The sequence below is a fragment of the Euprymna scolopes genome, chromosome 43, assembly GCF_053919585.1.
Source record: "Euprymna scolopes isolate OS-2025 chromosome 43, ASM5391958v1, whole genome shotgun sequence".
NCBI lineage: Eukaryota > Metazoa > Mollusca > Cephalopoda > Sepiida > Sepiolidae > Euprymna > Euprymna scolopes.
The window spans coordinates 29,491,631-29,505,953 of NC_136524.1; the positions used below are offsets into that span (position 1 = coordinate 29,491,631).

The 14,323-nt window shown below is 37.4% G+C and overlaps 1 protein-coding gene across 3 annotated transcripts in view; it reads left to right on the forward strand.

Annotated features, from left to right (window-relative positions):
* The window catches only part of LOC145268262 (mitochondrial 2-oxodicarboxylate carrier-like), a 107,222-nt gene that overhangs the window by 34,952 nt on the left and 57,947 nt on the right, over positions 1-14,323 (forward strand). For all 3 annotated transcript variants that reach the window (XM_080123615.1, XM_080123617.1, XM_080123616.1), the window contains exon 2: positions 13,792-13,924. In XM_080123615.1, coding sequence (XP_079979741.1) covers positions 13,792-13,924 — 133 coding nt within the window. The remainder of the gene's footprint in view (positions 1-13,791; positions 13,925-14,323) is intronic.

The window sequence follows — 14,323 nt, forward strand, 5'->3', positions numbered from 1 at the left end:
ATGCATATAAATATATAGAAAATCATTTTCTTACGATTTTTAGCGAATTTATCATTAGTACTCCACTCCTTCCTTTATAGAGTTCATCTGCACCCAAAAAAAAGTTTCAAACTTTTTATTTTATTTAGACCACACCTCCCTTCAGTCATATTACGCATGTGTTGGCCATGATAACAGAAATTTCCTTTATTTCAATATTTAGTTGTCTGTAATCATGTACTTTGCTGACCCATATAATTTTATCAGAAAAGCGATATTGCAGTACTTCAAAATTATATTTATTCTTCGACTACCTGGACGCCCGGTGTTGCCTGGTTGTATAATACACTTAAACATGACATTTTAATTTATGTAGATTGCTTATGTATTATTATCGAATCAATCTTCTATTGATTACGAGGAATAATTTGCAAAAAATAAAACAATAATAATGATAATGTCGTTCATCAAATTCCGTCTGTGTTTGTTTACAATATCCTGTCAGCTGATACTTGGGCTTGTCGATGAATGCCCTAGAAAACTCACTTCTGATTAATGTTTACTAATATGCAAAGGAAGAATTGATTTGTGGCGATTTTAAATGGTGCCTCTTCTTTCATAGTAAATTGAACTTGTTAATAAGAAAAAATTAAGATAAATGGGTGAGGTACCCCCAGGCTTAAACAGGGGATCATTTGATCTATAGTCGAATGCTCTAACACTGAGCTATCTCCAGATGACATTAAATGTTTGTTTTTTTTTATAGAAGAAATGATTTGCTGAGATTTTATTATTCCTGGTGTAATATAAAATACTCCCCTGTAAAATTCTTTAAGAGAGAAAAACTATTTTTAAGATTAGATTTTTCAATTTTCAATACTTATCAGATGAATTTCTGGACAAAACATATCTAAGAACACTGCCAGACATATAAATTACCTTTGTGTGAAATTTGCAAAAAGATAGGCTCAGCCGTTTTGGAACCTATGAGGAAGGAACTCTCACACACCCACACCCACACCCACACACACACAAAGTGATTTTTATATAATAGTAGAGATAGAGATATTGGTCCAGCTTTTGAACCAGACAAAACTGACATGTAAACAACGAGAAAGAGGGGGGTAGAGGCGAACGAGAACGAACTGGTGTTGAAATAAAAGGAGGCGGCATTGCAAAATAAAAAGCAAAAAAAAAAAAAAACCCAAAAAAAACAAATGAGACAACATTTAAAACAAGAAAAACATTCATCATATGTTTATTTTTTTTTTTAAATAAAAAATTAAATTTGTGACTGCAATGTTGTCTTTACAATAAAATTTAGAAAAAGAAATCTTTATTATGTACATACTCGTCACAGAACAAAGGCGTCATATTCGAAAAATCACATAAATTTATCAAATAGTTATATATATACTAGCAAAGATACCTGTGCTTTGTGCGGAACTTTGTTGTACACTCAGGCTTTGTAAAAGTCCCAACCTTAACCTTTGACTTTTACCTTGAAAAATAGTGTGCACCATCACTAGGTTGGAGACCAACATCATGTCAGGTTTGGTCATGTGGGCTGTAAAAGAGTATATATAAATAGACTATGATGACCTTGACCGTTACCTTGGAAAATGGTCTGCACCATCTCTAGATGGATGATCATTATGCCAGGTGGAGAAAATAAGGCGGGAAAAATAAAAAGGCAGGGAACAAACAAATAAAGTAGAAAGAGGTCTTCTTTTTCTTTTTTTTTTTTTTACATAGGCATCACCACATTATCAAGGCCAAGAGGCCACTCAAGGATAAGGGTTAAAGAGTGTACAGTAGAAATTGGACAATATAGTAAACATTAGTAATGAAAATTTGGTAAATTTGATAACTTATATGGAACGGCTCATCAAGAACTTATTTACGTTAGACTTGAAGACAACCATATTGTAGTCAGCTGGAAAGCAGGAAAACGGAAGACAATTCCACAGGCGTGCAGTTCTAAGAAAGAAGCTTTGTTCATGGAATCTACGTTTAGGTTTAGGCACAGATAAAGAGTGGGGGGAATTATTGATAGTGTTTACAGCTAGACGAGTGTTTCTTTGACAAGGGGGGACCATAGATTGAAGCTCAGTCGAACACTTTCCATGAAAATAACGATACATCAGAGACAAACTCGCAACATCTCTCCTGTGAGATAGAGGTTGCAAGGAAGAGAAAAGGACATCTCCTACGAGGCTACAAAGTCTATTTTGAACTCTATCAAGGCAGGACAAGTCGTTTCTAGCAGCTCCTGCCCAGATGTGGCAACAGTATTCCATCCTTGGACATACCTGGCTCTTATATAGATAGAGAATTGCATCAGCAGTGAGATATCTACCGGACTGATAGAAAGATCCCACTATTTTTCCAGCGGCCTTGGCAACAACAGGTCTTGTTTTAAAATGAAGAAAAGATTTTATTTACAAAATAGGTTGCAAATTATTCCTCTTGCAGGCACTCAAAAATAATAAACGCCAAGTAATAAAAATAGCGCAAAAAACAAACTGGTTCATAAATTATAAACGTCGCTACGATGAATGACTAAACCATTAATATGAAAATTAAGAATGAGTACTTTCTGAGTATTTCCAAAATAAAGCACACAATAAATTTAATAAATTCAATGGAATGTACTCAGTTTGAAGATAGACTGTACAGTCATTTACCATTTTTTTTTTTTTTTTGAACTGTTGCTTAAAAGCCTTTCAAATTGCTCCAGATTTCTTTCCCTCAAAAAACGTGCGTCCTGTTGCCATATATATATAAAAGTTATAAAGAGGTGTTCGCCTTGTCACGACTTCTTGCTGGGTTCTTCCAGAAGGAAAAGCTCAGGATTCCTTGTTCACAACAGGCAATGAAGCACGCATTCATTCTCCTGGTCAGCAGGATTCAAAAAGGAAGATTTTTGCGCTGGATTTCGTGACCTCATTCCAAAGCAGCTAGCTTTGCTTTTTATTAAAAATTAAAGGTAGTTTTGTACGAATATCAAAAGGTACAAAGCAAAGTTCAATAAAGGTATAAAATACGGAAGATAAAACACATGAACTACAATAAAAAAATTCTTGTGCCATATTGTTCCTTCAGCATTTGCTAATCATTTTCTGTAATAAATTATTTTGTTGGGATTAATCTGACCACACAGTTGAGGCATGACTTACTCGTCAAGTGTCTGTGGTTGTCGGAGAAGGAGACCTGATCCCAGTAGAGCTAAGCGTCAGGCATGGAAATAATGAACAATTCCCTGACCTGGCAACTGTCTTAAAATGTGTTGCCTCTCAACACCATACAACACAATACCAAACTAGTGAGTTCGCTCAAGTGCTCTAGCTGTGGGACCTCAGCAGAAGAAATACCAGAGTACAGTATCTTTGATTGCAGTGAACTCCATCGGTACTGGACGTATGTCAGTGAGGTAATGGCTCTCATCGATCCTGAGCATCCTCGTCCACTGAACGTGTTCCTGGTTGTGCACCATGGAATGGGGAGAAACAAATGGTGTTTCTCACGATCCTGGCCTAGCCACAATGGTTGTGTGAACGTTGAGACTGAATGAGAAGCGTGGGGTTAAATCTTGGGCAGATCAGGATCTGGTCATGTTTGTCAAACACAAATTGAAGGTCAAGATCAAGACTGATAAGAAAAAGATTACATCCCGCAGCTTTTAAAAGACTAGGAATTAAGGCAGCAAGCTTGTGCGTATGAAGAGGAGTCAAGTTAGAGTATGTGTTCCCTGCCTTGGCATGGCGTGCACGGCTCCTAGTTTTGCTGGGTCCCAGTCCCAGTAAGGTAAGCCTTGCTTCCCTCAGCTAACCGAGTGAATTTCCTCTCTCCTCGCCTGATAGAGAACTCCAAGTTGCCCCCCACCCATTATTTTTTCACCCCCAGCCCCTTTTCCCTAAACTTGGAATGTCACCGCCCCCCTCCCTCCAACTTTTATTTTATCCCAAGCATAGTTTTTTCAAATCCCATAGGGATCAAACCGCTTGTTTTCAGCCTTCATCAAGCCAGAAAACAATGGACGGTCTACCATCTAGGGAGAGTTGAGAGGGCCCTACTAACAACTTTTTTTTTTTTTCGATTGATTTAATATTTGTAATCTTTACATTTACAGAAAATAAATGATAAAAACTACAAAGTGTAGTGTCTGTTCTGATATTTCACTTGACTTTTTCAGTGGAGGAGAAATCCTTTCAGACTGAGGCAATTTTAATTTTTGTTCCTATCTAGAGTGTTCCTTTTTAAGGAACTGGATTTTCCCCACATTAAAAACCGACCTTGTGTCTAAATCTGCCTTTGTGGGAAGGCTGTTAAATATGGACACTAAATCTAATAAATTTGGCAAAAAATAAAAGCACGCTTCAGTCACCAGTTAGAAAAAGCAGGGCACAAGAGGATGCAGTAGCCCAGTATCTGCCTAGTTTTGCCTTGAATTGCTGCATCGTTGGTATATTTTAATACATTTCTTGGATGTTGGTTCCAAGAGTCAGGGATCCTGATTGAGAAAACTGGTCTTCTCTGGCTCAACTGAAATTGGCAGTGAAGCAGTTTCTAGTAATGCCTGCACTAACCCCTTGCTGGCACAGGAGTGAATACTTAGTCCTGAGGGAAACTATAATGGTCGTCGAGGTGATTGTAGGTGAAAAAGAGATCACTGCATAAAGGTCACTGCTCAAGAAAGTAAAGGTTAAGTTTGTTGAATCAACTTTCATAGTGCAGGTGCTTGTCGGAACTCCAATCTATGACCCTCTCCCTCTCCCATAAAACGTTCGAAACAAGCACTCGTCTAGCTATAATGCCTATCAGCAATTTCCCTTACTCTCTATCGGTGGCTGAAACTAAATGAAAATTCCATTTCTTACTTAGAACTGTCCATCTGTGGAACACAATACCGTGGGGTGCTTCCCAGCTGACTATAACACGATCATTTTCGAATCTAATGTAAATAAGTTTGTGTTAAGTAGTCTTCTTAAATAATCAAGCCCTTCCCAAGTTCCACCATTACTGATCATGTTGTCTCACCTAACATTTATTAATACTTATCTTAGTGAGGACTTGGTAAATGGTGATCCCCGTCATGAGTGATCTCTTTGCAAGTTCTCAAACAGTTCTTAGTGGATTGGCTTCGACTAAGGCTCTCAATTGATCGTTGTCAACATCCGATGGCCGACCACTACACTCATTATCTTCAAAACTCTCGACGCCACCACGGAATTTCTTAAATCACCACTGTGCTGTGCGTTCAGTAGTGGTTGTTGGGCCAAATGCTTTGTTGATATTGCGAACTGTTTCAGCAGCTTTTCGGCTTAGCTTAAATTGAAATAAAAAAAAATTGTGCGAATTTGCTTTCTTCTGAAAAGACGACATAATTGTTGTAAAATTTAATTAATTGTAATTAAAACGATTAGCTAGAGCGAAAACCGCTCTTTAAAGTTATATATAAAGTAAAGGTATAATAACGAAAATTTATTTGAAAATACATCATTTGAAATCAAAATTAAACATTCCGCAAGCACTTTCTTCTCAACCTAATATAAAAGGCGTGAACCCCGATTTTTATATAAAGCATTATATAAACTTAAGATTTGAGTTGGCAGACGACCATCTTCATTAGAGGAAAAACGGCACTTGATTCCCCCTCCTCTCTCTCTATTTCTCTCTCTCTCTCTCTCTCTCTCACTCTCTCTCTGTGATAAAAATGAAAGAAAAATAGTAAAACGTCTGTAACAGAAGGAAAGAGACACAATACACATTAAAAAGAAAGCAACAGAGAGAAAGACTACAGTCACTGGTGTTGATCAGATCAACAAGCCCAAGATATCAGCCAAGTTGATTTGACCTTTGTCCCATCCAATACACCCATCAACCTTGTGTGTTATCAACAAACAGCCACCTCAAATTTCTGTGAAAGGTTGACTGTCGTCTTACTATGTTAGTGCAACAATAACACTTTCTTGATTTTACATATCTCTGCACAAGATCAACAAAAGTCAGGCACTGGACCTTTAAATATGGGGAATTCCAGCTCCTTCAAAAAGGGCGCCCATACTTGTGCCACACAAGTGCTAGACAAATCCAAACAATCACTTTTAAAGGGACAGTTAAAATTCTAGAAAGATCTTTCGGTTGGAGTCTCTGAAATAGCAGGTGAATGTTTAGTATTTGACAGAATGCCCCATCCCCATTAAAAACAGAAAAGAAAAAGAATATTGGATACTTCTTTATTTAGCGCACCGGATTTCTGTGATGTTAGCACGGCAGCTGATGTAAACTACCAGAGTATGTCGAACGCTGATCAAATTTAAAAACGCTAAGCAAAAATAACAATATTTATCAGATATCAATGACAATAAAAAATAATGGAAAAACAATAAAATACAACAACCTACAGTAAATTTTATGAATAATTTTTTTTAGAATTTCTGCATTTATCAACCACAAAGTTATTTGGGTGTACCTGACAGATGATGGGAAGAACCGGAACCGGTTGACAAGTAGTTTTCTATATATTAAGACATTTTTTTCCAATGTATTACTTTATGAATTTCGGTGGTCATTGCCATTCTTAACATGGGGAGAGGGTTGTAAAAATTTGTGTTTTTTTTTTTTTGTAATAAGGCTCCCCGTCATCTGCCAGGCACACCCCGAGTAACTTTGAGGAAATCACGTGTTGAGAAATGCAGGATCACCATTTATTTTTAAATGTTTGTTTAGCTTTTCTTTTTTTTTTTTTTTTTTTTTTCAAGAGAATTTTAAGGAAAAATGTAATTAAAAAAAAAAGTTTTTGGTGTTTTTCTCTTAGTTTATGTTTTTTGTTTTTTTTTTTCAAAAAAAGTTGTTAGCATTTTTAGGAAAGCTGTTAAAAATTATTTTTTTTTTAGGTTTAGGGTTAGACCAATTAAATTTGCATGTGATTAAAAACTAATTTTTTTTCTTGCAATTTATTAAAAGTCGTCTGCTTCAATTTTTATTGGTTAAGTGCATTTGTTATCGCTTTTCATTGGCTGATCAACTTGATCAGCGCTCCGAATATTCTGGCAGTTTACATCAGCTACTAGTCGAGCCTGCAGAAATCCGGTGTGTTAAATTCTAAAATACCGAAAATTGAAAAACAAAACAAAAAAGACAATATTGAGGCATAACTGTCCTAGTTAATGAAGCATCATGATCTATGTGCCAGTTTTAAAAATATAATTAATTAGAGAGAAAGAAATAATGTCTCATATGATGTGTGTCCTTTCAAATACAAAAAATGGATACCTGTGTAGCACTCAACACTCCATTTCACAGCTCAGTTCTGTAAATCAGAAACCACAATAAGTTCAGAGCTGTAACTTGCCATATAATTCGTAGAGATATAAATCATTGCACTTGCAAAATTTCAGTTAGATCAGAAGTGGGTTAAGGACATTACCTATTGAACACACTCTTTGTACAATAAGCCGTAAGATAGAAAACATAATTACTGTTTCAGCATTGATTGATGGATTAGCCAAGAATAAGAACAACTAGTAAATATATACAACCGCTAAGAGCAGATTTTCACCATTAATAATTAGTGATGGTATGATTGGAATATTTTTCTGATCCCAGAAGACTGAGCATAATTTTGAAAGTGGAGGGCTGCATTCTTACCTTCTTTGGAAATGGTGAGTTGAACTGCTTCCTTTGCATTGACTGGATTTTAGTCTCTGGATCATAATAATAAACCCAAGTCTCATATTGTGTAATCACTTTTGAAAAACTTTGACTCATCTTGGCACATTTACAAATTCATCTTTGACCACTCAACACATTCTCGCTTCTGGAAAGGTGGCAGCAACCTGGGAATCTATCTGGCAGGCACTTTATACATATGCAAATGGCTATTGCAGTGGGCTAAGGTGTGAATTGATCATCGATAATATAAATCTCACCTGTCTGTTTAAATGTATATATGTATGCATTATGTTTGTATGTCTGGCTAACACTTTTGATAGAAGCGATGGATTTTCACAAGATCTGTATTGTTTTGAAGCTCAATCCTTCAGATGAGGAATATCGAAAAATTGGCCAAAAACATTAATTCCTTCACCCTCAACTAGGCACTTTTCTACAAGAAGGGGTCGCCTTTTCCCCAATATTTTCGAAAGTCATTCCCTCTTTTCGATTGACTAGCCTTAATAACCTTCATCACTTCCGGTTTGGTGATGAACACAACGGCAAAGACATCACATTTTTTTTTTTCACATTTGATTTTCCTCCTTTGTGGTACGGGTTCGAGCCTGCCTACTACCACTTTTATTTATTTATATTTTCTCAGCACACACCTCCAAACAACCGGGCAACACCGGGAACCCAGGTTAGTTTAACTAAGAAAGTAAACACAGGCAAAAAGCAACGAATGGTGAAGAAGAGGGGACAAACACAGGTGAACAGTTTTATTTCACTATAAATACAAGAGGAAAAATGTAGAGAAAAAAGGAGAAAGTCGATCAATGAAGATTCTAGAAGCAGGAAAGTTGAAGAATTTGGAATGTACTTGGACAGCAGCAGAGACTGGATGGGCAGGAATGTGAAGTGCTGGATAACTGAAATGGCTGGAGATGTGGAAATTGGATCCTGGACAGCATGGAATAATGTCACACAGAGATGTGGATACTCCTAAGGTGTGATGAGATGCCTCAGGTAAATCCTGTCTGTATAGACATGGCTAAGGATTGGATTGACAAGAACAGAGGTTGCAGGAAAGGTTAGATTTTGGAGCTGGGCATTGACAATCACCGGCACTGGAACAGAGTGCTGGATGCTGCTGGGCACTGAAACACATAGTCAGGCATCAATGGGCACTGGAATGGGGAGCCATAGACTATGAGCAGGAACTGCTTTAAAGAACTAGGGCAAGAAGGAGTTGGAGCAGGTGCTGCTGGAAGAAGCTACTGAAAGTTGAAGCATGAAACACTTGAAACTGCAGGAGTGTGCAAAAGCCGCAGGAGCAGGAAGCTGCAAGAGTGAGATGGTAGTGCAGGAATAGGGGGAGGAGCTGGAGAGGATAGCTGGAATCGGGCAGTTAAAATGGGCAACAAGATGTGGAAAAGAAATTGCATTTTTGGTAGTTTGTGAGCTGCACTGAAAAGGACAATTTAAAATATTCATTTGCTCAAACTATAAAAATTTTACATAATGAAAAAATTAGGCACCAGACCAATCAAAAGTGTGGGGATAATGGGTGTCGTTCGTCATCCTTGTCCACAAATACTTAAAATTGTCTATCCTTCTTTAACTAGAATCATCTGTCACCACAATGCCACATTCATTCCAGGGAGTATCCTACATAAGCTAAACCCACAACGACCTTTTGACAAGTACTTCAACGTGAATAATCATCCCGTGGACCACTGTAACAGTACAATTCCTGCTAGAATAATGTTCACAACTTTCCCAGCTTCAATTTGATATGACACATGAATATGGACCTTAAACAGATGACTCCCAACAGTATGTTAAAAACACAAAAACAAACACAAATCAAAAACGAAAATGACAACCAGCGCTGCAAGCCGCTTTTGTGCACAACTACGTCTGCCAGATGAGTATAAATACAGCAGTTTATTTCAACAAAGGACAGACCAGCCTAGCTTGTCAGGCAGCGAGGATCGCCCCCACCAGCAGCTCAACCCAATGCAGCATCAGCAGCAGCCGAACCACTACAGAACTGGCTGGGCTACCTCCTCAGATAGCAGCCGAACCCAGCAGTAGCAGCAGTCACTTGCCGCCGACTCACTTGATAGCCAAACCCAGTAACAGCAACAGCAGTAGCCACTTGCCGATGACTCACTCGATTTCCAGCAGCCCAACATCCAAAGCACATGTTTTCCTGTAGCCACTGGAGACGACCTCGTAGCTGTACCAGTTCAAACACCTATTGGGCTCCAACCCTCAACCTAAGACCTCCTACCACCATTCAGTTTCTTTTGGGGAAATAAACCTGAACGGATTTATATTCATTCACGATGGTACTTTCTGTGTTTGTCATCTCTTCTTTGCCATCGGCGTCGGAAAGAGGAGGAGGAGAAGGAGGTATAGCCAATGAGAAGGCCCCACATATATAATTTTACTTTCAAATATATACCAATTATTTTTTCTTTCTTTCTTTTATCCTATTTCTTAACACCTATTTCAAAAGGTAACTAATTATACCTTTGTCAACAATACTTGGCCTTTCAGCTAGGAGCAAAACATAATATTTATTATTTAGAAAGGATTGGGAGGGGTATACTAATCATTTTTTTGTTTGTTTGTTTTCTCTTCACCTCATACTTTTTCCTAATGAAATTATATATATATATTCATATTCATGTAATTTTTTTTTTAACCATTTCGAGAAATTTTAAGTTGGACAAACCCTGAAGTAAATGTGGTATTATGGTGATTGATGGTTGTAGTTAATAGGGGAGACATTTTCCAGCCATGGTGACAAAAGAATGACTCACGACACTCACTTCCCACACACTTTTGAATGGCCTTGTGCCTAATTTGTTGATGTAAAATTTTGATATTTTCTGCAAACAAATATTTGAAAGTGTAGTATCTGTTCTAATGATGTTCCACTTTGTCTTTATTTGTCCTCGGTCAATGAAAGAGAAATCCTTCCAGACTGAGGTAATTTTTGTTTTTGTTCCAATTCAGAACGCCCCTGTTTTGGTTAGTCGAACTTGCCTCACATTAAAAAATTAAATAAATAAATTTTGTCGTCCTAACAATTTTCTGTCTGAAAATTTTAGAAAACTGAGTTTTCAAATCTAATTTTCTATATATATAGAATATTAGTGTGTGTGTGTGTGTGTGTGTGTGTGTATATGCCTATATGTACAACTCTCCTACAGGCCACACCACTAGACCAATCATGACCAAACCTGGCATGATGATGGTCCCACACCTAGGGATGGTGCACACCATTTTTCAAGATTAAGGTCAAAGCCATGTTCATATAATACTGTCCTACAGCCCACACCACTGGACCAATTATGATCAAACCTGACCTAGGGATAGTGCACACTATTTTTCAAGGTCAAATGTTAAGGTTGGGACTTTGCTGTACGCTCAGGTACCCACTTTACAGGTACCCGAGCATACAGCAAAGTTCTATGCGAAGCGCGGGTATCTTAGTTAGTACGAAATAATACTTTCCAAGGATATGACTAAGTACTATTGTAATTTATGAGCTAACAACGTGATACACATCGATCAGACTTGATTTAAACGGAATAAGAGATAGCCATATCGTTTGGAAACATTATTTTGTGAGGTTAAATGTGAAAACTTTCCCATGTAACTTAAACATAAAATGTTCTTCCGACAGACAATTTCATGTCAAACTTGCAAGGTAGACTGAAATTTTTCACTCTAAAATTTGAACAGTAAATATTTCCAAACATATCTTTAATAAAACTTTAGAAAAACTGAGTATTGATATAAAATCATTTTTATTAAACGATAAATGAAAATCATTTTTTCTGAGACTTTCGGTGGAATCAACCCTAATCATAAAATATTTTGCAATTTATGTTTCCCCTTCATTTCGTTGGTGACGTTGGTGAAAATTAAATGTCCGATTTTGTTAATGATTGGGTTACAGTCGAATCTGGTTGATGTGCATCAGGTGGTTAGCATGTAAAGTTGAATACGACTTAGGCATATCGTTTGGAAACATTATTTTGTAAGGTTAAATTTGAAAACTTTTGAAAACCGAATAATGCTGTGAAATCTTTCCTGTTATTAAATGAAAATCATTATTTTTTAAAACTTTTGGTGGAATCCACTCTAATCATAGAAACATGTAATTTGTGTGTTTTTATTTTTCTCCATTTTGTTATGTTAACGTGCGCATGATATCTAAAAGAAAATTGTATGTCTCACCTTGTTGACTTTTGTATCAAAAGCAAGTCTGATTGATATATCACGTGATTGGTGCATAAATTTCAATAAGAGTTAGTCGCATCCTTTGAAAGAATTGTTTTGTAAAGTTGAATTTGAAAACTTATTATGCATTATTTATTATATTTTTAACTAGCGGGGGTACCCGGCGTTGCCCGAGTGTTTGTTTCCAGGACGGGGGGGGGGGGAGTTTTAAAAAATGTTATGGTATGTAAGTAGGAAGGATCAAACCCGGAGTCATGAGTAAAAGTAGGAAAATAAAGTGTGAAAAAAACAAAAAAAAACATCTGCAACGTTAACAGTTCGGCCACCAAGAAAAGTCCATTCCAGTTGTTTAGGAAAAAAAACAAAACAAAAAAAACGACTACGGTAGGTCGGCGCGAACGTGAAAATATAATGTGAATTGTCCAGCACGCTAATCACTACACCACAGAGCACTGCAGCTTTGTTTAGTGATTTTAAATAACTTCACATGAAAGAACTACGAAGCCAAACCGGTGTTCTCTTCTCAACTGTTCCTTGTGAACGATCCCCAAACGGTGTTAAGTGGTGGCAGGGGGAGGAGGAATTTATTAGAGAGAAAATATTTTACCACTTCCATTGATCTTAACCGATTTTGGCCGTGACTTCTCAGCAGAAAAAGTATAGAAATCTAAGATTATCGAGGAATTTGAGAAATAATAAGCCTATAACACACCTCAGATATTGTTCTGCCGTTTGTGCATATTATATTTGCATGAAATATCTTGATTTTTAATCCTATTAAGGTCAAAATCCGACGGGAAAAAATGAGTTCATTTTATTTATATAGAGAAGAGATAAACAGAGACTTTGGTCTTCAATTTTTATTGTAATTTGAAGATTAAAAAAAAAAAATAGAAAACTACATAGTGGAACGATAAATTAGCCGCCCTAAAGAAAATAACACTACAGCTTTATTTTAAAACTTTTATTGAAAAAATAAATTCAAATAACTTGTTTATGTAGAAGAGCGGACATCTATTCAATGTAGTCGCCTTCAATCTCAATCACCGCCTTGATATGGGTCTGGAACTGGGAGCATGCCTTTTTCATAACTGCCGGCCGGAGCTTGACAAATACTTGGTGGATGATGGATGGCAGCGATCAGGCTGGCTTTAGTGTTCTGAGAGGTCATGTTGGTGATGTTCTACACATATGACTAAATAAAGTAGTCCAGCGGGTTCAGGGTGGGGGGGGGGGCAGTGAGAGAAAGGTACAAAGTTGTAGCACTCCTTCTGAAGCCAAGCCTAGGCCTCTTTGGACTTGTGGCCCTGCGCAGAGTCCTACTGCCACACCCAGAGTCTACCAGCAGCTACCTGATCGCACCAGGTGATCACCACACTCTTTAGCATATCCAGGTACACTTTGGTGTTGACTTTCAAGTCGACTTTGAAGATGTGAACTGGCATTATGTTGGCCTCACTTAAAACCACACCAAAGACCATAACTGTGGTTGGAAACTTTGTTAAGCTGTGCCCTCAAGTGATGAAGCGTTCCAAAATCTAGCAGCTTGGGGGGAAGAATCTATTATCGGGGGAACAGTGAAGGAGTGGAATTCTGCTGCTTGTCTAACTGATCAGGATTATGGAGGGGGCATAAGTGCTATGTGTTCATCAGAGCACATTCGATTAAAATGCTTGTAAACGACTTTCAGTCTTTAGTGGAATGGGGTTGCAAATAGATAGTAACATTTGAACTACAAAAACATTCTCCAACATGGAAGCACGGAAGTATATAGATATAGATTCTAATAAAAGCTATGAATATGTTATCATAATGGAGCTTTGGTGTATGCAAGCCAAACTGTATGAACTGAATCATATGACATCTTTCTTTTTCTTTTCTTGTGTCTTTTAGGACTTGTTGAAGTTTCTCTAATGCATCCTCTAGATCTTATTAAGACTAGATTTCAAATTCAAAGAGGCCCAGAAGATCCGAACCGCTACACATCCCTATATGATTGCTTCAAGAAAATTTCCAGATCTGAGGGGTAAGACCATGTTATGTAATAACCTGCAGAATTATTTATTACTACTACTGTTACCATCACCACCGCCACCACCATCACTACTACTACTACTACTACTACTACTACTAATGCCACTACTACTACTGCCATCACCATTACTACTGATGCTACTACCACTTCCATCACTACTACTATTACTACTACTACTACTACTACTGCCACCATCATCACTACTACTGCCACTACTACTATTGCCATGACCATCATCATCACTAATAGTACTGCTACTGCCCACCATCACTACTACTACTACTGTCACTACTACTATTACTGCCACCACCATCACTTACTATTACTACTGCCACTACTACCAACACCATCATCACTACTGCTTCTACTGACACTACCATTACTACTACT